Source organism: Triturus cristatus, chromosome 12 (genome assembly GCF_964204655.1).
Source record: "Triturus cristatus chromosome 12, aTriCri1.1, whole genome shotgun sequence".
Lineage (NCBI taxonomy): Eukaryota > Metazoa > Chordata > Amphibia > Caudata > Salamandridae > Triturus > Triturus cristatus.
In genome coordinates, this window is record NC_140595.1 from 605,576,356 (window position 1) to 605,601,976 (window position 25,621).

General features: G+C 48.6%; 1 protein-coding gene across 2 annotated transcripts in view; it reads right to left on the reverse strand.

The window, feature by feature from the left end:
* The window catches only part of TANGO6 (transport and golgi organization 6 homolog), a 753,370-nt gene that overhangs the window by 646,977 nt on the left and 80,772 nt on the right, over positions 1–25,621 (reverse strand). For both annotated transcript variants that reach the window (XM_085637713.1, XM_085637712.1), the window contains exon 3: positions 25,004–25,120. In XM_085637713.1, coding sequence (XP_085493839.1) covers positions 25,004–25,120 — 117 coding nt within the window. The remainder of the gene's footprint in view (positions 1–25,003; positions 25,121–25,621) is intronic.

A 25,621-nucleotide genomic window follows, 5' to 3' on the forward strand; every position in this document is an offset into this window, starting at 1 on the left:
GGTATTTTATCAGATTTCCAATTCTGGAGTATTAGCGACCTGGCTATTGCTATGGCAATAAAGACAACGTTTGGCTGATATTTTGTCAAATGGTAAACCTCCAATGAGGACCCGAATAAGACCAATCTTAAGGAAGGCATAATTTGTACTGATAGCGATTGATAAATAACTTCTAAGACTTCCACTCAAAATCATTGTAAATGACGGCAATGAAAGAAAACAAGTTCCTTTCTCAAGAGCCTGACACCTAAAGCAGTGCTCTGGTAAAAGTGGCAACATCTTATGTAACCTTTTCGGTGTATAATAAGCCAGCAATCTTGAAAAAAAGCCATTCTTTTGTAATTGGCAGTTTGTAGCGCTCTAAGCCCTACTTCACATAACGTCTGCCAATCTTTACTATTGAGGCTACATCCGATTTCATTTTCTAGTTTTAACAAAAATGTATCGATCTCTTTACGCTCTCTCATCTGACATGGCAAAGAATACCAATTGCCCACTCCAAGTAAGTTATAATTATACAATTGCGATAAAATCCTTCATGCCGGAGTATTCACCATCACATAATTTTCTCCTAAAAAGCTAGTTATTTCATTCAAACTAAAGGAAAGGGCTATATTCCTGCAACCCAACTGTTGAGCCAGTAAATCACAGGTAATCAGGTTTGATAGACTGTAGAAATCCTCCAATCGTTCAAAGCCAGCCTCCTTCCATAGATCTAGGACCCCCTGCAAAAACTGAAGACCAAAACTTCGGCAATCTGATATTTTTATAAATGGATGGCATATAGGAATTTTACCTTACAATAGCCTAAATCTATTATTGTCTTATACCATGATTTTTTCGGCAATTTAGGCAACTGGAGAAAAACAGATTGTTTTATTGCACTTTCAGCTAATATTGTATTTAACATTAAAAAAAAAAATTTGGAGGGTGACATTGGAAGCTGAACTAGAGCATTAAGCAATACCGCCTGATAGTATGATTCAAAATTCGGGAGGGCTAAACCCCCCTGAGATATCTAATTGTAATATTGATAATGAAGTTCTTGGCTGTTTATTCACCCAAACTAATTTTCGAATCATTTTATCTACATCGTGAAAATAAAATTTTGGTATTTTAATAGGTAGGTTAATAAACAAAAATTGGAATAATGGTATAATAGACATTTTGATCATTGATACACGACCAATTAGTTTTAGAGGAAGGAAAGACCTGTTATCCAGGAGCCTCTTTGCCTTTTTAAGTGTGCTTCCATAAATGGGCATAAATAATTGATCATAATGTGTCGTGTAGTTTTTATAAATCCATATAGGATCTGCACATTTATACAACATAAACTGTGGGAAAGGTGTCCAGACTGATTCCAGACACCTCCACCGGATATGTTCGCCTGTATACCAGCTAGCTCCCAGAGCCACTATGAACCCCTCTTTATTTCGACCCTAAGTGGTATGGAAAGTCATTGATTTACCTTCCATGTACCCATTAAGAATATCAGGGATTTCTCCCAGTTTCAGCTCAGAGTATCTCCCATATTGATCAAATATTTCACCTACGCTCACCAGGCTTTGATCAAGGTTAACTAAGTACAGCAGAACATCAACTGCATATAGCGAGATTCGGTCTTCCTATGGAAAGTTCTGTCTCCACCCGTCTATCTGGGGGTCACACATTCGGAGAGTGGTTCCATCGCCAATGCAAACACCATCAGCGATAGAGGACAGCCCTGCCTCTTTCTTCTCTGTACTGGGAAGTCTGGTGAGAGAATCTCGTTTATCTTGAGTCTCGCTTGAGTCAGGCTAAGAATTTCGTCCTGAAGTCCATTTTCTCCAGGATTGGCAGCAGAGAGGGACACTCGACCGATTCAAAGGCCTTGAGGGCGCCTGGGGAACCTCAGCTAACGGCACCTCTACCCCTTTCGATGCTCCTATATTATTATGGAGTCTACGAAGATTGAACCTTGTCAATCTGTGGTGCATAAACTCATTTTGATCTGGTTAGACCAAGTCCAATATTACTTCTCTCAGCCTATTGGCAAGGGCCTTGGTTAGGACTTTGGTGTCTGTATAAAGTAGGGTTATAGGTCTATAGGAGTCCTATTTGCCTGTCGTTTTCCCCGGTTAAGAATTGGTATCACGGTTGCCATTCTGAAGTCTATGGGGAGTTCCCCTTTCTGTGGGTCTCCACATTTAACTTATGTCGTGGGGCCGCAATTTTGGCGGACATTTTCCTCATAAGCTCCACAGGGAGGCCATTTGGGCCAGGAGCTTTCCCGGCATGCAGTAGAGAAAGGGCGGTCTGTGTCTCGCACTCAGTCAGGTCTGCTTCCAATTCTATCGCTTTCGGGCGCTCCAGTGTCTTACATAGCCAGTCCCGAACAAATCCTGGAAATGTAATCTCGGGATGGGTAGCTTCCCCGAGTAGAAACCTTGCATGTACTTCACCTCTTCCTCCGCTATTGCCTCGCTTCCTGTGACCCTCTCTCCTATGGGGCTTATGAGTTCTGTCTATTCTCTCCTCTCTACAATGAAAGATGTTGCGCTCAAGCCTGACCCTGCTATGGCGCTATTGAGGAATACTCACGATCTTCTCAAATTATCCCACAGATTTATTTCCTACTACTGCTGGCTAAGCGAGAAATTGCTATACATTGGGGAAGTAAGCGATTCCCTACTGATAAAGTCTCGCTTAAAACAATGTCCTGCTGCGATACACTCACCACTGACTACGCACAATTGCAGCCCCTGAAGTCTAGATACATGGATATCTGGCAACAACCTCTCCGCACTTACCTACACTTGTTGGAGACATGTAGCTCTGATTTGAAACCTCACTACATGTGTAACATTCCACGACCTGCATATCTTTGAACACCTCTTAGCTGTTCAATTTACCACACATAATCGTATTAGATCATGTATGCTAACAATACTTAACTTTCACTACTCTCCCCGCTCGCTCTTTTTATCTGCCCGCCCCTTTCCTCAGCCAGGTTATTATAATGTCATGGACATAATTTCTCACTAGTGTTTGTATGATTGATCAATGCTAGAATTTTTATTATGTGAATCAGCTGACCTATGATAACTTTTGCAATGGGTTTCTGTTTCTTGTGTCTAAGCCTTTTCTTTGAAAAATCTAATACATAAAATGTTTTTTTTTTTAAATGTATGTGTGTTCTGTACGCGTCCATAGCTGCAAGCCATCCTAAAAGCTTACCCGCCCCCTCTCCCACTTCGTATATCCTTCTTTGCTGGCCCACATGTGCCTGTTTACTCTCGTTGGTTACTAGGGCCAGATTTTCTTCTGTTTTCTCGACTATCCTTTGAGTGAGCTCTTCTGTCAGGGTTTGGGCATGTGTGTTCTCCAGCAGCGGGAGCTCCCTTTCTGCTTTCTATGCATTCCAGCTCTCTGTTTTTTACCTCCTACCTCATCTGAGATTATCTCCCCCTAATGGTGATTTTATAGACCCCCCACAGGGTGGCCACGCTATTCACTGAGTCGGTATGTCTGTAAAATATAATTCTCTAACCCTATTCAGCAGTTCAACTTCTAGGGGGTGTATGAGTCACCAGGTTCCCATTTGCCATTCACCTTTTCCCCTCAAACTCAAATCTATTCACCAACAAGGAGTGATCGGATATTCCCCGCGCCAATATTCTGTCTCTGTGAATCTATGGAGAGTCAGCAAGGGGGCAAAAAAAGTAACCAATACAGGTATGTGTGTTATGGGCTCCCGAAATAAGAGTATCCCCAACGTTGTCCGTCTAGTAATCTCCAGACATCTCCCAGACCCAGCGCCTGGACACAGCCCTCTAATTTCCCTTTGTGGGATTGCTGCACTTGCCTGATGCGAGTTCTGTTCAGTTGTGGGTGCATGATCGTGTTAAAGTCACCCCCCAGAATGGTCGTCATCTGTGGTACATGTAGCAGGACGCGTCCCAGAGTCTTCAGTGTGTCTATTTGCAGCCCTGGAGGTACATACACATTTATGAAGGTCATTGTCTCTCTCTCCAATTCCCCAGAACCATCGTAATGCCACCCATCTGGAGCCTGTGGTGAATCCTGCATGGCCAATCACCCTATATTGCTCTCGCCCTAATGCTGGTGCATTATTGTCTTTCATGTGCGTCTCTTGTATGAATACCACATCTTTCGTCACTAATTCCACTTTAATTTTAGGGCTCAGACCATTGACATTCCAGGTCAACAATTTAAGAGTGTGCATTGCCATTCTAAGTGCCACCTGTATTGACGCTCGGTGATCCCCATTGCTGCTCCCCTGAAAGTAATAACAATTTAGACTGTTGAAATTTTTCCCAACTCCCATCCTTTCCTACCTTACAACGCTGCAACTGTGCAACTGGTTGTCACCCCAATTACAAAGCGTGTGTACCCAACTATCAAGACCCTGTATCAATGACTAGTCTGAATCAGGGTTGGGTCCGAAGAGAACATGGTCATTCCGTCGCGACTCCCCGAAGGGGAATGAAGAAGTCTCCAAGAGTCCCTCATCCATCAGCATTTAAAAGCCTCTTATTATATAATATACTTTCCCCAAAGTCATTGGTGACACCACCAGTGGAGGCGGCAACTCCTTCCTGCAGCCCCCACTATACCCCTGACATTCAGCATTCCTCGGCAGAGGCTTCTGTGCTTCACCAAAGGGCTTCCCACCTGGTGCCATTTTCCCGGCTTTGTTATCTATGGGCTGCCGCTGTTTGCCTGTTTGGATTCCGCCTGGTCCTTGGACAGGCCCAGGTGCATCCGGTTTCTCTTTTGCGGTCTCATTGTTGCTGCCCTGTCCCTCATAGGTGCCGGATATCCCTGCCATTCCAGCCACTCGTACATCTCCTTGGGGGTGGTAAGGAAATATGTTCCGTCCTGCAGAGTAACCCAGAGCCTGGAAAGGAAACAACAAGACATATTTTATGTCAGGGCTCTTCAGATCTCTTTTGACTGCTAGGAAGATTTCTCTTTGTTGCTGCACCAGAGTGTGTAGATATTGACAGTGGCCACTTCCACTTGCGTCCATTATCTCCTTGTGTTTACTTTGCTCGCCCTAAGTTGGCAGGGTAATGCCCAGACGTGCGCCCTTTGCTCACTTTGCCAATGGATTCAAGCTAGCCTGGCTGATGATGGGGTTACTCTGAAACCGGTCCCAGGATGCTTGTTTGCAGTCCAGGAAAAACACGACTTGGCAGTTCGGGCTGGACTGTTCCCATGAGGAACAGGGTCAAGACTGATTTGCATATGGCTGGGTCTGAACTGGGGTGGTGAAGAGAGCTAAAGAACAATGATGGATTAAACCCAGATCTGTGACTGGGGTGAGTGTCTGAAAGGTTTCTGCGCTCCGTCCATCTCCTTGTGATTGCTTTGCTTGCCCTAAATTGGCAGGGTATGCCCAGACGTGGTTTCCTTGCTCACTTTGCCATAGGATTCAAGCTAGCCTGGCTGATGAGGGGTGTTACTCCAAAACCGGTCCCAGGATGCTTGTTTCCGGTCCACGGAAGACCTGGCTTGGCAGTTCGGCCAGGGCTGTTGCGATGAGAAACAGGGTCAACACTGATTTGCTTATGGCTGGGTCTGAACCTGGGCTGGCGAAGTGAGCTAAAGAACGATGATGTATTCAACCCAGATCTTTGACTAGCGAGGGGGTGGGGCGGGGGGGGGGGGGGGGAGTGTCTGAAAAGGTTTGGCACTCCATCCATCATCTCCTTGTGTTTGCTTTGTTCACCCTAAGTTGGCAGGGTATGCCCAGACATGGGTTCCTTTGCTCACTTTGCCCCTGGATTCAAGCTAACCTGGCTGATGATGGGTGTTACCCTGAAACCGGTCCTAGGATACTTGTTTCCGGTCCAGGGAAGACATGACTTAGCAGTTCGGGCTGGACTGTTCCCATGAGGAACAGGGTCAAGACTGATTTGCATATACCTGGTTCTGAACTGGGGTGGCGAAGTTTCAGCGCTCCGTCCATCATCTCCTTGTGTTTGCTTTGTTGCGCACCATCACAGCCTTCCCATGGGCTTAGCGTATGTCTTTCCTCGGTTGCCCCCCGTTTTGATGTGGGGGACTAGTATAGTGTACCCATTCAGATAGTCTGTCCTGCTTCATGCTGGGCAAGGTAACTTCGGGGCAGTTTCAGCAGGCTCCGCGGCTGTGGAGCAGTCTTGTGTTGCTCTGGTTTTCTCACCCCCACAGCAGCATTGCTCGGGGCACGTGCCCCTAGTTCTCCTCCCACCTGGCATCTCTCCTGTTGTGGCCTGCCGCACCCTGTGCACCGTTTCCGTCTATACATAACCCCAAGACGCAGCAGCACGCGGTTAGTGGAGTAAGCCTGGACACTGCACACTCTGGCAAGGCGCAGCACATAGTGGTTTCTTCCCCTGATGACCTCTCAGGTGGTGCAGGGACATTCCTCCGTCTATCTCATCGGTACACGGGGAGCTCTTCCCCCGGTCCCCTCTGCCTTCACCTCTGCAGGGAGGCACCTCTCCCTCCCCTGCCATCTCTGAGCAGGGCACAGGGCAACCGGTTCTTCGCCCCAGCCCTGAAAAGACTGTCTTTAGCTTCTCCTCTATGGAGTGTGGAGGGGTAGTTTTGGACTCTCCACCATTTCCCTCAGGAGCGGGCATATGCCTTCATTTCCTCACCGCACTCGTCTAGCTGGTAGAACCGAGATGGGAGGCTGCGCGCTCCCTCGCAGCCTCTTTGCATTCCCTTCCTAAACTCTGCGGCGCCCGGCGTTCCACCTCCGCCAGCACCATCTTGATTCTGCTTTTCCCTGTCTCAACACTATCCTCAGGCACTTTTTTTCCCCAGGTGGTGCTGATGGATGGGTACCCCATGTCCTGTTCTGCCCTCTCCTTCACGGGTGAGTGGGGGGGGGGGCAGGATAAATACTCACAGGCAGGCCTTGGGCGCCGGAGCTCAGCGGTCACACTGATGCCGCCATGCCTCCCAGGCCATGCCCCATTGCTTCAGCACTAACCCATTTGCTGGTGACATCACTGTTGATGTCACCCATACATGGGTGGATTCAGAAGGGAATTTCCTATCCTCTTGCAGGTTCTCTAATGAAGACTGATAGGCGCAATAGGCAAGTGTTTGGGAGCATGATCCAGTGGGCTTCCCTTCTTTTGATACCAAGATTTCTCGAGAGAAGATAGATGGGAAAGGAGGTGAATTTAGGTGGTGGGGCCTGTGCAACTTCTACATTCATACCCAACTCAACCAGAATTCTAATCACTAGAAGGTAGTGATTGGAACAGAAAGGACTAGAAGTAGGGTGGGAGGGGAGGTGAGAGTAATGCTGAGAGAGGGGCAGGCCTATTACTTCAACCACAGACATGAGGATATGCAGGTGAGGATAGTTGCATAGGATCTGGGACCAGTGATCACTGCAACAAATCACTTCGCTAACCATTCAACAGGTCCTTCATCAGGACCTTAATAGGTGGGTCAGGTGAGTATCAATGAGGTTGTAGGCGAACACCAGGCTGCCTGATGAACTATCAGAGAGCCTTAGCCCAGCATTAAAAAAAAAAACAGAGAACACTTGGAAATGTTCAACCTTCTCTCCCTCCTTCCATCAACAACGGACCAGAGTTTTACCACAACATTCCTTTAAAAAAAGTAAAGTACGCTGCATCGCCACCATGAACACCCCCCCCCCCGCCCTAAGCACATAGAGTATGTATATGTTAGAGTATTCTTGGTACACCTATACACACACCATAAGAGAATGTTTTAAGATGAAAGAGAACATTTTCATGGTTAAACATGGACAAAGAATGCAGAGCAAGTAGTCCCCGTTGAGGTGAAAGGGCTGAGTAAAATATAAGGGAATTTGCCCACTTCCACCCCCCCACTCCCAGTCTCAAGAAAGAGGCTAAGTCCTGCCTCGCATGTTATGTGTAAGTATCGGTCTTTCCTAAATGCTTTTTTGGCATACCGCCATTTCATGTATCTAAGTATATGTACACTTTGCATCGATCCAAAATTATCAATGGAGCATTTTACATTGAAGCAGAGAACTGATATAGCACCAAATATTGCATAAGGTTAAATACAAGGAAACCAGGGTGTAGGTGGTAAGTAAGTAATGGATATACAGGTGTCACATGGGTTTTTAAGAGCTGGAGGTTGAGCAGGTTGTGAACAATGTGAATGGTGGGCGTGGAAGAATACTTGTTTCATTGTTTTCTTTGTCTGGAGAATGGCACAAGAGAACATTGTAGTCAAGTTGCTCATGAACCACGGGAGTGTGTCAACTTTTTGTGGCAATAGACTGATAAAGAACCGGGGACTCAAAAATAATAATAGGTAGTTAGGTACCCTCCAAAAGGCAATGAGCAACCAAAGAAGAGAAATCAGAAGACAGATTATGCAACCGGATTTCTAAATCCTGATTATTAGGCAAGCCACACAGATCTTGAGTGCTGTTTAGAATGGTAAGGATGATTTGATACGGCCACCAGTGGTATGGTAATAATGACAAGACAGGAAAGAAGCACAGACTGAACAACAGAACTAGAGCGTTTTTACTTCTACTTTTATTACACATCAAAAACCAACACTACACAACGTAACACCACATGGCTAGAATACTGATGCTGTGGCATTATCATTACGCTCACTAAGGCATGTGCAAGAAGCATTCCTGGATCCATACCCCATAGGTAAGTTAAATCATGTCCCTATACAAAAACGTTTTCTCTGTGCTCCATGTGTAAAGAACAAAGTACCCATCCAGTTTAGTGGCAGAGACAAAGTAAATGTACGGGTTCATGTGGTTGGTTTACCTGAAATATCAGATATTTCAAAATCTTGAGCGCAAGGCTCACATACAACAACAATGCGAATGCGCCTGCTTCGCAGGTCCCAGGAGCGGCACAGATCGCCAGCCTTGCCTCCTTTTTCCAGTGATACCAAAGGGGATGATGGACGGAGCATTTGAGCAAATCAAACACTCACCCCCCAGTCAACTGACCTTTTTTCCAGTGTCTGCTGAGGAATGAGGCAGCTCTGGCAAAGCATCGGCTCAGGCCAAGGAAAACCCACCCCCAAACAACAATATACGGGACATTCTCTATGATTGTTCTAATGATTGTTACAAAGACTCATGGGATTTGTAGTCTTTGAATACAAGGTTTGTTTAATGCTGCTGAGAAATAAAATGAAATAGATAAGCACAATCCTCTCCTCCGTGTCCTTATTAGAATTGAAACTTTCCTTCACTGTAGCCATGAAATTGTATATTCTCTACAACACCAAGATGAAGAACATGCAGGGCTTGATTTAGGAGGTGGAGCACATGAAAACAAGCGCTACGCACAGCATTGACCTGTACATTCATGGAGATTCTCATGATCAGCACTTTTATTTTAGTAGTGTTTTATTTCCGAAAGTTATAGCCCATTCACTGCTGTGCACCGACAAGGAAGCTACAGAGGTTGCTCAGCTTACTTGTCTATGTAGAAGACGATCTGACCTGCTTCACATCCCCACAGAACAAGGCTTTACATATGTAGGACAGAAGGATGCCTGATAGAAGGCAGACATATGCATTAAAAAGAAATGGAGATTCAGAAGGGCCTTTGTGGGTCTCCTGAGAGACAAAGGTACTTTTTAAATGAAACTGGGCAATTTTAACAGTTTGGAGCCAACCATCCAAAAATGGCTGCACTGCTGGCGGACAGTGCCTTTCCGCTATCTCCTTAAAGCGGTGTCATAGAATAGTATGCACCACTGTTTCAAATGCAACAGGGAGATCTTAGATGCTCCCTCCCTCTGTATCACCTTCAACCAGGATCATTCTAAGTTCTTTCTTAGACAGGGTGAAGGGTGATTCCATCCCTCTTGAAGGGCGAAAGCAGACTCAGCCCAGCACTGGGTTCATTTCGGAGCTCCAAGAACACAGACAGCTGTTTTGCTACAATGCTCCACCCAGTGTTGGAAGAAGTCTGATAGGACAAATAATAATTGAGCAGAAATGCATCTGACACTCATTAACCCTCCATAAAACGCCTGTCTCAAAAACACAGGCCCGTTTGAAGTTCTGAGACATAACAATAATAAGCTTGGCAAGTCCCTGTACAGCAATATACTTGAACAATCCGCTGATTTATGTCTTATAATAACAAAGGGCACTAGATTGAGTAATTTAATGGAGGCAATATTTGAGGCTTCATTTTAAAGTGATTTCCAAACTGCTGGCCTTTTAAGGCGCCAAAGTGAACACGCATTGGCAAAGCTAATAAGTCTGGCATTGGGAGCCAGCCTTTCAGTATTGTCAAGGTCATGGTTTTTGTAAAACATTAATGATGTGGGAGAAAATATTTTTGAAAAATAGCTAAAAGTAAAAATATTTTTTTAACTGAAAAAGCATACACGTCCACAGTATTCCCTGACACTAAAGGGGAACTACTTCGTGGGCCGATGTGCTCGTCATGAAAGTCCAGTATGCTGTCACAGTGAAGTTATCCAATGTCTTAAGTGGACTGACCCACTGCCCCCAGCTGTAGGGAGGGCGAAAGGAAAATGTAAATGACACAACAACTGACCAATGGATGAAGAAGGCTGGTTGAAAGCTCGTGCAATTATATTCCATATATAAGTTTCGTAGAATCAAATCGTCATTGCTAACGCCAGACCTAAAAATGCTTAATGTTTCCAAAGTGAACTAGCATGAGGTGAACCAGAGGAAGGAACGTGACAGAAGCAAGCAAACAATGTCTGTGCTGGCGAGAGAAAGCATGATAAAAAAGAACGTATAAGAAGAAGAAGAAAAAGAGGAGAAATGTAGGGTGGCAGTGGCAAGAAGTGGAACGGAGAATAGGCAGCCTCATGATTCAGCTCTAGTGGCAGGCTCCTGGGAATAAATCGTATGCCCTGCACTTGTTTATTTATTTATATATCAATGACTGGTGGTAAAACTAAGCCCACGCCGGAAAAAAGGGGTTCTTTAAAACTGTCAAATGCGCACAACTCCATAAAACTAGAGGTAAATGCAAAGTGAAGCAGGAAAGTGTTTGAAATAACAGAGGACGTGCCCGCCACCTGCTGGCAAAGAGCGCCACCAGCAGGCTGGTCATAGCAGAACAGCTGCCCGGCTTGGAAAGCATCTGAACCGCCGGGGGTTACTGCAGATGTTCGCATGGATTCTGGTGTGATGAAATGGTACTGAGTGAGCTGTGGTCCCCCCGCCCGGACTCTGCTGGTGTCAGTCAACAGGCCACTGATGGATCCTGCGAGGACAGCAAGGGCAATTGTATATTAATACAGCCACGCAGAGGAAGAGGGGGAGAATCGAGGGCAAGTAAAATGAGACAAAGACATAGACTCATACAGAGAAACGAGCAAGTCAGCAAGAGCGAGATGAAGGGAATGATGATATAATGCATGGGTCGCTTTCATTTATGAGCGTAACAAACATTGGCATAGCCAATAGGTCTCGCCTCTGGGACCTTATTAGTTATCCAGCACAATATCCTTGATGCAACAACATCAACTGTTGCATGGCTATACACTCATAAGGTCCCAAAGGCGAGACCTATTGGCTATGCCAATGCTTGAGGACGAACTGAACCTGGAGAGACTAAAGGGAGTCGTGAGCACCATCTACAGTGAATAAAGCCAGCAGACAGAAAGCCAGAAAATGGTAGTTACAAACCACAAAGCCGATGGTAATCAAAGGGCCCCTGACCTGCCGGCCTGCCCGGTAACGGATGCTGTCAGCTGATGGGCACAGGCATGTGTTACATATCTGGAGGCAATGGATGGGGTGCTATTGTTACTGCAAGAGGCAGAGATCATGCCTCCGGCGCTGTCACGCGTTGAGGACTCCACATCAGGCATCATCACCAGGTACATGAGCAGGCACATGGGGACCGGATTCCGAAGTCCAGCAATGGGGAGGCTATTAGACGCTCAATGGATCCCGCTAGCTGACCGTTTCGTGTGATTCAGAAGAGGCTCAAGCCTGCATCAGCTCTCCAAGCCACACCAGCAGCTTCGAATATACTAAGCACATGGCGCCCTCTTCCCACTCCAGCAATTGTAGTGTTGCAGAGGGGATGGCACTCGGCTGCGTGAGTCGTATGGGCAGTATGGCGGCAGGGCAGCACGTAGGTCAGTGGAGGATGACGCGCTCGGGAAGCACTGCCGCCTCTGCCGTCTTTGACCATGGCTTGATGTGGATATTAATGTTGCTACACATAAACCCTGCACAACATGTCCCATCCATATACTATATTTAATGACGTTTTGTTTAAATTTCTATTGACACCTGACATTTGATGTTGTTCTGCAGGGGATCAGACAGAGCTATGGAGGACCTGGGATAACAACTGACAGATGACTGTCGGCTGCTCTGGTGTACCTGCATCGCCTTATACAACATGGTGGTGGGAGGTCGTAATGTTGTGACATTGAGTAATTGTCGCTGTGGCAGACACATACTGAGGCATGTAAATAAATGCAGCTATAAAAGGGAATATAAAAGTACTCAGGACAGAGTCCATCTGCCTTTTCTCACAGCCACAATGAGGTTTTTTGGCTGTTTTGGTGGGAGTGACATAGCACATAGTAAGTACACTATGAGGTTGAACATCTCTTTTGTGCCCTCAGCTCGTTCGTACCCAAGGGATGCTGATCGCAGCGTCCGTCGCATGGTTTTGAGGCAAGTGGAGGGCTCGCCGGGGAATAATGCCTCTTTCGTCGCCTACTGCGTGTTCATAAGTTGCCATTTCAGGGAATGCCTCTCACAGCGGTCGATGAGCAACTTTAACGAAAGTTACGTTCACTGAGAAGGTCACTAATCGCGGGACAGAGCATCTCATAACAAGGAAGAGCTGCAAGAAAAGAAAAGAAAGCCTGCGCACTGAGAAGGTTACTTATCGCGGGACATAGCATCTCACAACAAGGAAACTTTAACGGTCACTGAGAAGAATACTGATCGGGGTACAGAGCATCTCATAACAAGGAAGAGCTGCAAGATAGGAAAAGAAAAAAAAAGCCCGTGCACTGAGAAGGTTGCTGATCCCGGGACAGAGCATCTCATAACAAGGAAGAGCTGTAAGAAAAGAAAAAAAATCCCGTGAGTGGTGCGTGCGCGAGCACTGCTAAGAATTTAAGGAATGCAGCAGGCACAGTGCGGGGCTGCTGCTCGCTCCCGCGCTCCCTAGGCCAGGGAGAGAGAAGGCGGGACAAGCACCCGCCTTTGGCCAATTGCGTGCTGTCTTTCTTAGAAGAACAAGTTACTTACCTTCGATAACGATGTATCTGTAAGAAACATTAGTTAGTTAGATTCCTCACCTTAGAATATCCCCAGGCGTCAGGCTGGATCCGGAAAGATTTTTCAGCAGCAATACCCCTTGCACGTCGCTAGGCGTCGTCTGCGGCTCCGCTTCCATCGTCGGCGTCCTGCGCCGGAATGACGTCGGAGTACTTAGATGCCGCCCTCGTGCGCTGACGTCCGTTCTTGTACATAGCTTTCCTCGCTAGGAACGCAGAGACATGCAAGAGACCGACACTGGTGCCAAAAAAGTCATGGGCCCTGAAAAGGAAGACCTTAACCCTAGATGTCGGTTCGCAGAACGGGGAGGATGGGTGGGTCGGTGAGGAATCTAACTAACTAATGTTTCTTACAGATACATCGTTACCGAAGGTAAGTAACTTGTTCATCTGAAAGAAACACGTTAGTTAGATTCCTCACCTTAGAATAGATACCCAGCAATACCAACCCCGGTGGTGGGTCTGCGAACCAAGATCACACCAGAAAGTCCTGGAGAACAGAACGGCCAAAGAAGCCGTCTCTCCGGACTTGGCTGTCCAGGCAATAATGCTTGGCAAACGTGTGCAGCGAGGCCCACGTTGCTGCCTGACAAATGTCCTGCAAGGGGACTCCCCGACCCAGGGCAGTCTTCACCGCCGTGGCCCGAGTGGAATGGGCTCTCAGCCCAACAGGAGGTTCCTTTTTAGCTAAGGAGTAACAAGCTTTGATGCACAAAACGACCCACAGAGAGAAGGTACGCTTGTGCACCGCCCGCCCCTTCTTAGCGCCCACGTAGCCAACGAAGAGTTGGTCATCCACCCGGAACTGTTTGGTGCGGTTCAGATAGAAGGAAAGCGCACGTTTTGGGTCCAGACGGTGGAGCCGCTCTTCCTCTTTCGAGGGATGCGGAGGCGGAAAGAAGGTGGGCAGTGTAACAGACTGCCCGATGTGAAAGGCAGTCACCACCTTAGGAAGGAAGGAAGGGCGAGTGCGGAGCACAACCTTATCCGGATTAATAGAAAGGAAAGGAGGCTTAAAAGAGAGAGCCTGGAGCTCACTCATCCTTCTAGCAGAGGTGATGGCTACCAGGAAAGCAGTCTTAAGCGTCAAGAGACGAAGAGGACAATTATGAAGTGGCTCAAAGGGAGCGCACATCAGATATGTCAAAACAAGATTCAAATCCCACTGAGGCATTACGAAAGGGACAGGAGGAAACATGCGAGTAATGCCCTTAAGGAATCGAGAAACAACAGGGGATTTGAAGAGAGAAGGCTGATCAGGAAGCCGAAGAAAGGCAGAGATAGCAGAAAGATAACCTTTAAGAGTGCCCAGAGCAGAGCCCTGCTGGGCCAAAAAAAGAAGGAATAGGAGAACCTCAGAAAGAGGGGCGGAAAGGAGATCCACAGCCTTTGCTGTGCACCATGCCACAAATTTGTTCCACCGGCAGGCGTATACCGTCTTTGTGGAGGGACGCCTGGCTGCCTGAATCACATCGCAGACTTCAGGAGGCAAGTCAAATGGCATCAACTGCCGCCGCTCAATCTCCACGCATGAAGGTGGAGACTGGACAGGTTCGGGTGGAGGACCGTCCCCTGCTGCTGTGACAGGAGATCCTCCTGAAGAGGCAGTCGTGTCGGGGGATCGATTGACAGACTGAGTAGCTCGAGATACCAGTACCTTCGTGCCCAATCCGGAGCCACCAAGATGACTTGGGCCCGGTCGTGCCTGATCTTCTTCAGCACTCTGGGCAGAAGTGGTATAGGTGGAAAGGCGTACAACAGACCGCAACTCCACTCGCGACGAAAAGCGTCCCCGAGCGAGTGCTGCCTTGGAAACTCCAACGCGCAGAACTGCTGACATTGCGCGTTCTCTTCAGTGGCGAATAGATCTAACCAAGGCTCTCCCCACTGCCGAAAGAGGCCTTGCGCCACGTCAGAGTTGAGACGCCACTCGTGATCCATCAGGCACCGGCGGCTGAATTCGTCTGCTCTGGCATTCAGAGAGCCCGCCAGATGTTGAACCACCAGGTTGATGCCCTGATGTTCCAGCCATGTCCAGAGGCGCAGAGCCTCCTGACAAAGGGTCCACGACCCCACCCTGCCCGGTTTGTTGCAATACCACATGGCGGTGGTGTTGTCCGTGAACACCTGCACCACACTTACCCGGACAACGAGAAGGAATGCCTTCAGTGCAAGTCAGATTGCTCTCAGCTCCAAAAGGTTGATATGGAGCCGAGACTCCGCCGGAGACCAGAGTCCTCTGATCTCCGCCTCCCCCATGTGGCCCCCCCCATCCCAGGAGGGACGCATCCATCACCACTACGTGCTCCGGGTGGGGTAGGGAGAGGGATCTGCCGCTGACCCAATCGCGGTTCGTAAGCCACCACTGCAACTGCTCCGCAGTGCCCTCCGAGATCAAGACATGGTTGGACAGGTTGCACCGATGCTGGGCCCACTGAAACTTCAGGTCCCACTGCAGAGTCCGCATTCGCCATCTGGCGTGATGCACTAACAGGATGCAGGAGGCCATCAGACCCAGAAGCCGCAGCACCAACCTGACCGAAACCCGGGATAGAGGCTGAAAGATGGGAATCAGAGCCTGAATATCCCGGACCCGCTGCTCCGGAGGATAAGCCCAGAACTGCGCCGAGTCCAGAACCGCACCGATAAAAAGGAGCTTCTGGGAGGGACTCAGATGCGACTTCGGCACGTTGATGGGGAACCCCAGCAAATGCAGGAGGTCGGCCGTAGTCTGGAGGTGGGAGACGACCTGCTGGGGCGAGCCCGCCTTCAACAGCCAGTCGTCGAGATAGGGCAGGGGTACTCACAAACTTTCTCTTGGGGGCCAAATTTACAGTGTGGTTTGTGGCCGAGGGTCGCACCTTGGGGGCGGGGTCATTGGGGGAGGGGTCGGGGCTAGAGCAACAAAAAAAAAAACTGTGACCATGAGGTGGAACACAGGTCCCTGCAGCGGACGCCTTCGTCCACTGAGCCACCGGACCCGGCATACACATATCTCTCTCTCTCTCTCTCTCTCTCTCTCTCCCTCTCTCTATCTCCCTCCCTCCCTCTCTCTATCTCCCTCCCTCCCTCCTCCGTCTCCCTCCCTCCTCCGTCTCCCTCCCTCTCCCTCCGTCTCCCTCCCTCCTCCATCTCCCTCCCTCCCTCCCTCTCTCTCTCCCTCCCTCCCTCCCTCTCTCTCTCTCTGTCTCTCTCCCTCTCTGTCTCCCTCCCTCCCTCCCTCCCTCCCTGTCTCCCTCCCTGTCTCCCTCCCTCCCTGTCTCTCTCAGTCTCCCCCTCTCTCAGTCTCCCCCTCTCTCAGTCTCCCCCTCTCTCAGTCTCCCCCTCTCTCAGTCTCCCCCTCTCTCAGTCTCCCTCCCTCTCAGTCTCCCTCCCTCTCAGTCTCCCTCCCTCTCAGTCTCCCTCCCTCTCAGTCTCCCTCCCTCTCAGTCTCCCTCCCTCTCAGTCTCCCTCCCTCTCAGTCTCCCTCCCTCTCAGTCTCCCTCCCTCTCAGTCTCCCTCCCTCTCAGTCTCCCTCCCTCTCAGTCTCCCTCCCTCTTCCCGTCTCTCTCCCTCTTCCCGTCTCTCTCCCTCTCCCCGTCTCTCTCCCTCTCCCCGTCTCTCTCCCTCTCCCCGTCTCTCTCCCTCTCCCCGTCTCCCTCCCTCTCCCCGTCTCCCTCCCTCTCCCCGTCTCCCTCCCTCTCCCAGTCTCCCTTCCCTCTCCCCATCTCCCTCCCTCTCCCCCTCCCCGTCTCCCTCCCTCTCTCTCTCTCCGTCTCTCTCTGTCGCCCTCCCTCTCCGTCTCCCTCTCCGTCTGTCTGTTTGCCTCTCTGTCTGTCTCTGCCTCTATCTGTCTGTCCCTGACTCTGCCTATCTGTCTCTGTCTGTCCCTGTCTCTGTTAGTCTCTATCTCTATCTGTCTCTGTCTCTCCCTACTGCCCTCTGTCACCCTCTGTCCCCTTACCCGACTCTCACACCCTGCTGTTCTCTTGTCATTCTTTGTCACCACTCCCCCCCCCCCCCCCGCCCTCCTCCCTCCGCTTGTGTGGCAGCTGAGGCAGCTTCCCTTCTAGGGCACATACACAGCCCCACACGAGTACTTCACAGGTCTTTAAGAGACCATTTGCATGATAACGAGGCTTTGTTGTATTTCACCTCTTAGCGCCCCAGCAGGTCCACTCGGACTATCGCTTGAATCGCCTGGCCCCCACTGAGCAGAGTCCGTTTGCTGACACTGTTAAAAAAAAAACAAAAAAAAACACCGGTACGATGTCTGCAAGGTCCGCGGGCCGCCAAGAAAGGCTTGCCGGGGCGCTGGCGGCCCGCGGGCCGTACTATGAGTACCCCTGAGATAGGGGAAGACTGGAACCCCTGATCTGCGCAGATGAGCTGCGACCACCGCCATCACTTTCGTGAACAACCGAGGGGCACTGGTGAGGCCAAAGGGGAGCACGGTGAACTGAAAATGCTCCTGACCCACCGTGAACCGCAGGTAACGCCGGTGGGACGACAGGACGGGGATGTGGAAATAAGCGTCCTGCAAGTCCAACGCTACCATCCAGTCTCCAGGGTCTAGGGCAGCCAGAACCTGAGCTAAGGTGAGCATCTTGAACCACTCCTTCCGGAGGAAGGCGTTGACGCACCTGAGGTCCAAGATAGGGCGTAGGCCCCCTTTGCCCTTCTTGGGAACCAGAAAGTAGTGGGAATAGCAACCACGACCTACTTCTGGACCAGGAACGCGCTCGACGGCCCCTTTGGCCAAGAGGGCCGCAACTTCCTCCCGCAGAAGATTCAAGTGATCCCCCGACATACGGTGGTACTGCGGTGGCATGGCTGGAGGGGTCATCTCGAAGGGGAGGGAGTAGCCCCTTCAGACGACTTGCAGCACCCACCTGTCCGAGGTGATGGAACGCAAGTGGAGCAGGTGATGGCGAACTCTGCCGCCCACTGGCGTGGAATGGGCCTGAAAACTCGGACTAGGAGGGCTTTGAGGCGGATGCTGCCGGGGTGGATGTGGAGGGACCGGCACGTTGTCCCCCGGTACTGCCTCGGCGGAATCCACGTCCGCAACCGCGTGTAGGTTGAGTCTGCGGCTGGTGGCTAGGCGGATGCGAGGGGGCGCCCCTTCCTTGGCCACGAAAGGCAGAAGTTTGCGGTCGCGGAGCCTCGAGGCCCAAGGACTTGGCCGTAGCCCGGGAGTCCTTGAAGCGCGCCAGGGCATATCCATGAGGGTACTCTGGACATCCCCCGAGAAAGACGTGGACCGCAGCCCGGCGTGGCGACGGAGCGCCACCGTGGTTGACATCGCCCTACCCAGCGAGTCCGTAGTGTCTAGTCCACATCGTATAGCATGTCGTGCTGCAGCTCGCCCGTCGGCGAGAGCTTGGGCGAGCCGTGTCCGGGCCTCCTCCGGACACAGGGGCAGCACGTCCTTCACCGTATCCCATAGAGAATGGGAATAACGGTCCAAGAGGCAAGCGGTATTCAAAGACCGCAGGCCAAACTAAGGGAAGAGAACAGCTTCTTTCCGAACTGTTCCAGCCTCTTGGATTCCCGATCCGGAGGAGCGGACGGGAAGGAGGATTGGGAAGTAGAGGCCTGGATAACCAGACTCTCGGGCATGGGGTGTTGGGACAGAAAACTGGGGTCGCCCGGGGCGGTGGCGCCGGGCCACGTTCCGGTCCACAGGAGGTACTGTGGAGGGCTTGGACCAGGTGCCCTGCAGAACGTCAACGAGTGCCTCATTAAACTGCAGCAGAGGCTCCGAGGAGCTTGCTGACTGTTGAAGCAGTCCTCACGGCAACAGCAGGCAACTCCAGCCCAAGGGCGTCGACGGCGGAGCCAGGCCCCTCATGGCCGAGAGGAAGGCACTGATCTCCACCGGAGTCGCGTCAGTCCCAGGGACCGGCGGGTATGGGGACGGACGCAGCTCCTGCGGCTCCGACGGAGCTGTGGGGGTGGGACCACCCTAACCCTCGACCGAGTCGCGCGACCGGCGAGGGGAGTCCTTAGAGTGGTGTCGCCTCTTGGACTTCTTTGAGTGCTTCGACTTACCCGAAGACTTCGAGCCCGACGAGCAGTGATGGTGGCTGTGGCTCCGCGACCGGTCCTTCGACCTCCTCCTGGACCGGGACCTTGAACGGCGCGGAGCAGAGTATCGAAGCTCGAGAAGCTTACGGGACCGCTCCCGCCTAGCCTTCGAGGTCAAGGCCTGACAGTCGATACACGATTCCGTGCTCGAGCCCCAGACAGTTAAGGCACTGGCGATGGTGATCCGTCACCAGTTGGTGACAGGAGTCACAGGCTTTAAACCCAGGCATCCTACCGGCATCAGAATCGAGTCGACAGTAGACCAAAAAGAGTCAAAAAGTTTAGTCAAAAAATGACTAAGGGGTAAGCTCTTCCCGGATCGGCGCTGTCTAGCGCGGAAAAAAGAAGAACTGACGTCAGTGCGCGAGGGCGGCGTCTAAGTACTCCAACGACGTCATTCCGGCGCCCGACGACGGACGCGGAGCCGCAGACGACGCCTAGCGACGCGCAAGGGGTATTGCTGACGAAAAATCTTTCCGGATCCAGCCGGACGCCTGGGGATATTCTAAGGTGAGGAATCTAACTAACGCGTTTCTTTCAGATAGACGCACGCAAAGGCCAATAGCGTGTGAGCAACAAAAAAAAAAAAACACACGCACGAGCGTGTGGTCCGAGTTGGAAGTCCTTACTAGAAGCCTCGCAGAGCAGCGCATGCGCGCTGGCTCAGGCGAGACCTAAAAATGCTCTACGGTAAAACCTTTATCTGCCTTCCCCCCACCACATACCTTTATCCAGAATTCCTTGAGTTTAAAGTTTTGAAAGACAACAGGCCCAAAAACACGAAAGGGAAAAACAATCCTCAATTGCATTTATTCATTTGCGCTTATTTCTGTGCTCAGAGTTCCAACCCCAAATATTGCTCAAATGATACATGTGAAAACCTACTCGCGAACGGTAACAAGAAACCAGTATTTGGGGAGCGGGTGGTAGATAACACACCAACGCCACATGGTTTACTTCACCACGTCACATCGACTGCTGTACATACCTGCCAACTTGCAGAACAATCTCATCATGTGAAAAGGGGACGGGGTCTTGAAAGGAGCGGGGCACCTCGTGCCGAGAAGTACCTACCAGGCACTTTTGAAATACATTACTTCAGGATGCCTGCTGTACGAACCTTCTCTTATGTTAGGATGTAATCACTAATGGCATTGTTATTTTATGTGGGGGCGGTCATGAACGTTTCTAAATTCATGTTTGAAAACTCACTTAAAAAAAAAAATACTTCTGAATGCACTGCTACAATCTTACACTTTTGCTGTCTTTAAAAATGAAGGTGTTCCTAAAGTTAAGCGCCTAGTTACTTCCTTTCCCTAACTGCAAATAACCTTTTAATAAGTGCTTGGCTTGCTGTTTATTTAAAAATTTTTAAATGTTCGTGCTGAGTCGAGTAAACAGCAGACCAGTGCTGCGCTGCCCAGGGGGCCGCGTGTAAAGGTCAGGAGGGCCACGTGTAAAGGTCAGGAGGGCCGCGTGTAAAGGTCAGGAGGGCCGCGTGTAAAGGTCAGGAGGGCCGCGTGTAAAGGTCAGGAGGGCCGCGTGTAAAGGTCAGGAGGGCCGCGTGTAAAGGTCAGGAGGGCAGCGTGTAAAGGTCAGGAAGGCCGCATGTGCCCCCCTCCGGCCGTACATTGAGTGACACTGGTAGAGAATCAGAGGACTGACAGGGGTGCCGCATTATCACTCAGGTTAATCGCCCCATACACAATACACCACACAGTAAAAGACCCACCTCCCTCGGACTTCAGGATTTGTAACAGAGATGGATACCATAAGATGCATGCATGAAGCAGACGCCTACTAGAGGACAACCCCATTGACCTACCTGCTCACAAATGTAGACTACATCCCCCAAACCCCACACCACCAAGAGACACTTTAGTTGGATTTATGTTCTTTTATCTTCCATTTTCTTAAGCTTCGCTATTGAACAGATTATTTATGTCCTCCACCTACTATCAAGTGCCCATTTCCCATGATTAATTCTGGCTACCCCTCCCCCCTCTTGCTCCTAACACGGAGTCAACTGGGAAATACTAACTCGTACTCATTCAGTGAACCATCCAAGAAACCACCCAAGACCTAGTTCAGGTCCCACTGACTGATAGGTGAAGAGGTCATGCATGTGCCAAAGTAAAGTAGGATCACCATGTGTATAATTGTAACATGCAAAAATAGAGAACTATGCGCTAAAACCATGACTGGACTTATGTCTGACCTCTGATGTGATGTCTCTGTTCAAGGCTCAGGAGACAGTAATATACCCCTGATGGTGGAAATGCTTTGGATTGTGTAACTAACTGCTTCATATATTTCTAAATCCCAATATAAGATATATTTGAAAAAGACAGACATAAATCTTGAGAAGGCACACCAGTGCTGCCATGCCGAGTTGTGTCTAAAAAGTGGTGGTGTTTGTCGGTTTCTTGTATAAGATGGGATGTGGGGGGCGTGGCTAACCAAGACAACCTGACTAAGGTCCGCAGGGTGGTGAAGGTGGATTTTGGATAGGATAGAAGCAGGGCTTTAAGTGGGCCGGGTTTTGCCAGTGCTAAAAACAGGTGTTGAGACTGGTCCATTTCGGGCTCTCCATTTCTGCCCCCACCCTCATGTTGGAAAAGAAAATCTCTACTCTGCGGCAGTACCACTGCTCAAAGACTTTGATGTAACTTCAAAGAGACTTGTTATAGTTCGTTCACAGTCTCATCATTTCAGAACTGAAGCATTTTCAATATTATATACAACAAAGCCATAGTCGTTGCTTATTTATTATATGCAACTAACAACCATTGACAACGCCAATAGTTCTGGCTTGTTGTAGGTGTAATGTTACTTGTTGTATTATATAACTAGATGCAATGACAGAAGCTGTCGGGCGGCACACTATGCTAAGCAAAGACTTTTACTGTATGTGTTTTCAAGCCACGCCCTAAATTACATCGGCCACGCCCCTCTGAGAGACCCTTCCCCTCCCCCCCGTTTTTTCATCCCACTGAAAGCCCCGAGTAGAAGAGCTTCAATCCACTGATGACATCACATTATTGTAACCCAATGGGGAGGACAGAATGAGTGGGAGTAGGATAAAGATGGAATTGCTTGGATTTAGAGGGTGAAGGGAAAGAAAAAATTTAGTTTTTGGAGGGGGATGGAGAAAATCATTAATATTTGCAACTTTATGGGGAAAAAAATGCGAGACACCCTCTCAGAAGGGGTGGACAACACCCCTTCCAAAAACCCTCGCTGCATCCCCCAGGCCCTGCAAATTATTGGACTGTTACAGGTAACCCTTGTGAAAAGAACTGAAAAAGTGATCATTTAAAAATAATTTCAATATCTGCTGAAAGCATGATTTGTTGGGAAATAGTCAATCTTGGGTAAGATGAGGAAGAGTAGCCTGTGAGGGAACCGCTGTTGAAGCGTCATGCAGTGGAAAGTCTAGACTTTTGGTGACGATGGATTGTCTTCTGCAATAGACAAGGGAGCTCAGAAAATACTTGTCACAAGATTACGGGAAGCTGGAGCGCAAGACAAATTTAATGCATATGTTCAATTCTTTCTAAGTCAACAATGCTTTTTGGCAACTCAGGGTGGCTACAATGCCACCAAACTACAGAGATGCACAGGGAATCAAGCTGTCAGCTGTATGTATATGAAGCCACTTCCAAAATCATGCAACACGGAGTCCAACCCAGTGTCGACAACAAGATCATCTTTATTCCATTCCGAAGAAACAGGCAGAAACTACAGTTTAAAAGAACAACTTCTGCGCAACCAAACTTGGATGGCCAGAACTGGCTGACCCTTTATTACAGCAAACAAAACCAATGTTGGATGCAATAAGACCAGCTACAAAAAAACAGGGAAAGTAAAAACTACTGATCACAGGTGAATGCACGAGTGAAAAATCGAAAACAAAACGTTATATTTGCAGACCATGATCCACCATATGGTGAAAATGTGGCAAATGCATCAAAACACTAACTACATATATACTTTACTGAATCTTATATTTCCAGTTGCCTCAGCTCGCATCAATATTTTGCAGTCTTTTACATAGGAGGGTGTGAGAGTCATGCCATGGCAATATCTTTGACATAAAAGGAGGCTTTGATGAAACATTACCAATGTTTTTTTCGAAAACACCACATTTGTCTTTTACGTGTCACGGCACTTCAGCTGCTTTTAACGTGTGCCTCAACAACCAAGCTGCAGCGCATCAAGAAACAAGGTAGTCTTCAAAAGCAACACCTGCTCATTGCTTGAGGTCATCAAAGGCAAACCGGGTGAGCAGACGTCTGGTCTAGATGACAAAGAGGACCAGGGGGACTGATCTGTTGATTTCTTTTTAATGTGATTACTTGTATGGGACAATAGGAGTTGTAAAGCAGGGAAGGTAGGAAGGAGTATGCAGGAAATGGGTTTCTGCAGGAGTGCACGTCTGACATGGGTGTCTGGGTTAACTATGACAAGGAGGTGATGTCAAGGACTAGAGAGCTCCTTGTACACCTTAAGGAGGAAACCTGGGACAGGGGAGAAGAGTGCAACATTAAGGGCTTTGTGGAGACCAGTACAAACGTAGCGTTTGAGTGAGGTAGGACATAGTCAAGGGAGGGGAAGGTACGAGTAAGAAGAATTCCCAAGGAACGGAGAGGATGAAAGCAATTCCACATCCCTTTTGATGGTGCACCTCCCCTTTGAAGGTCATGCTGTCTGTGTGGCATCCCTCAGCCACAACAGTGCTGTGAGTAGGATCACATTTATATCCTGGGACTAAAACTGAGGCCAGGTGAGTGGGATTAAAAAAAAGTGGTTCATGATGGGAGAGGTCTTAATGAGGTGTGGTGGAAAGAGAGATACAGACAGAAATTGTAAAAAAAGTAAGGAAATAGTAGCAATTACATTCCAGACAATTTGACAGGAAAAACTACTTTTATACAAAGTACATCTCCAAGGGTAAATGCCCACAATACTCGGCATACACAAAACGAACCAATGTTTTGAAAGCATGGGCATCATATAAACAACATTTTTCAAATCTTTTCTTCACATCCTAAAAAAAGCTTTCTACCCTGTACCAAGATCCCAGAGTTTTAATGCCACACAACCATAATGAAACAGCACATTTTCCCAAGGTCTATTTTACTGGCACAAGATTGTGCCATGCTTTCTGAATCAGCTTTTCCATCTTGAAGACACAAAACCCAGTCTAATCTTATGTTTGTATCCTAAAGAAACACCGATATTGCACATTGCTCCTATAGGCTCTTTCACTAGATTTCTTGCATTCTATTGATCTGAACATTGTCCAGGGCTACGCTCACATTCATTTAGTGGCCTTGCGCTCTATACAGATACATTAACCATGTCTTACTCCCTTTAACTGACTTTGTGCACTATGGAAACACGTCATCCAAAGTGTACTTTTTCTTTTCAAAGGCCATTGCATCATAAACACTATTATTTCCTCTCGTCTCAACATACATGGAAGGAAATACTGAAATCATGAGTCAATCAATGCTCTACCTGAGTGGGTGCCACCTGTTCCCACAAGCTATGGATCAATAATATTAAGCAATGGCTTCTTTTGCCAGTATTGCCAATGCTTCATCTCATCCTTCCCTGTAGAAGGTTTATTTACCTGCTTTGATCCCCCCTGAAGCACAAGAAGCTCTCGGATAACGATTGGCTGGTAAACTCGATCCAAAAGGCTGTGCAAGGCTTCTCTACAAAGGGCTCTCTCACCTTCTTTTAGCACCTGAAAAGAAAAAAACCTGGGTTAGATCAATGCATTTCATAATAAAACAAGGTCTATGATTCCCGAGTTTACGGGGGCGAGAAGGTAGAGCAAAAATAAAGATGCAATCTTTCAATGATGCCTCATAATTAGGGTTTCTTGCTTTCAGTGTTCATTTTTCAATGATTCGAGTGAGTGCATTTTATGATCTCTGTTTTCTGAACTGGATTTTATCAATGTTTAAACATAAATTGCCAAACATGTTGCTATTATTGCTATGCGAATTACAACATGCATAATGTATCTGAAGGAGGAATACTGCAAGACTGTAGTGTTCTCCCCAGTGGTAGTATGAGCAGTGGAGTTCTGGTAGATTGTTCTGGGCACAGGCTCTCTGTGCTTTGCATGGCCCTTTCTATCTCATTTAGTCACATCCAGTCATTTTCTCTCTGACAAAGACAATGCCTTCTACACTCTAACATCTGACTATTCTACAGGACTACGATTTGCTCAATAATGTGT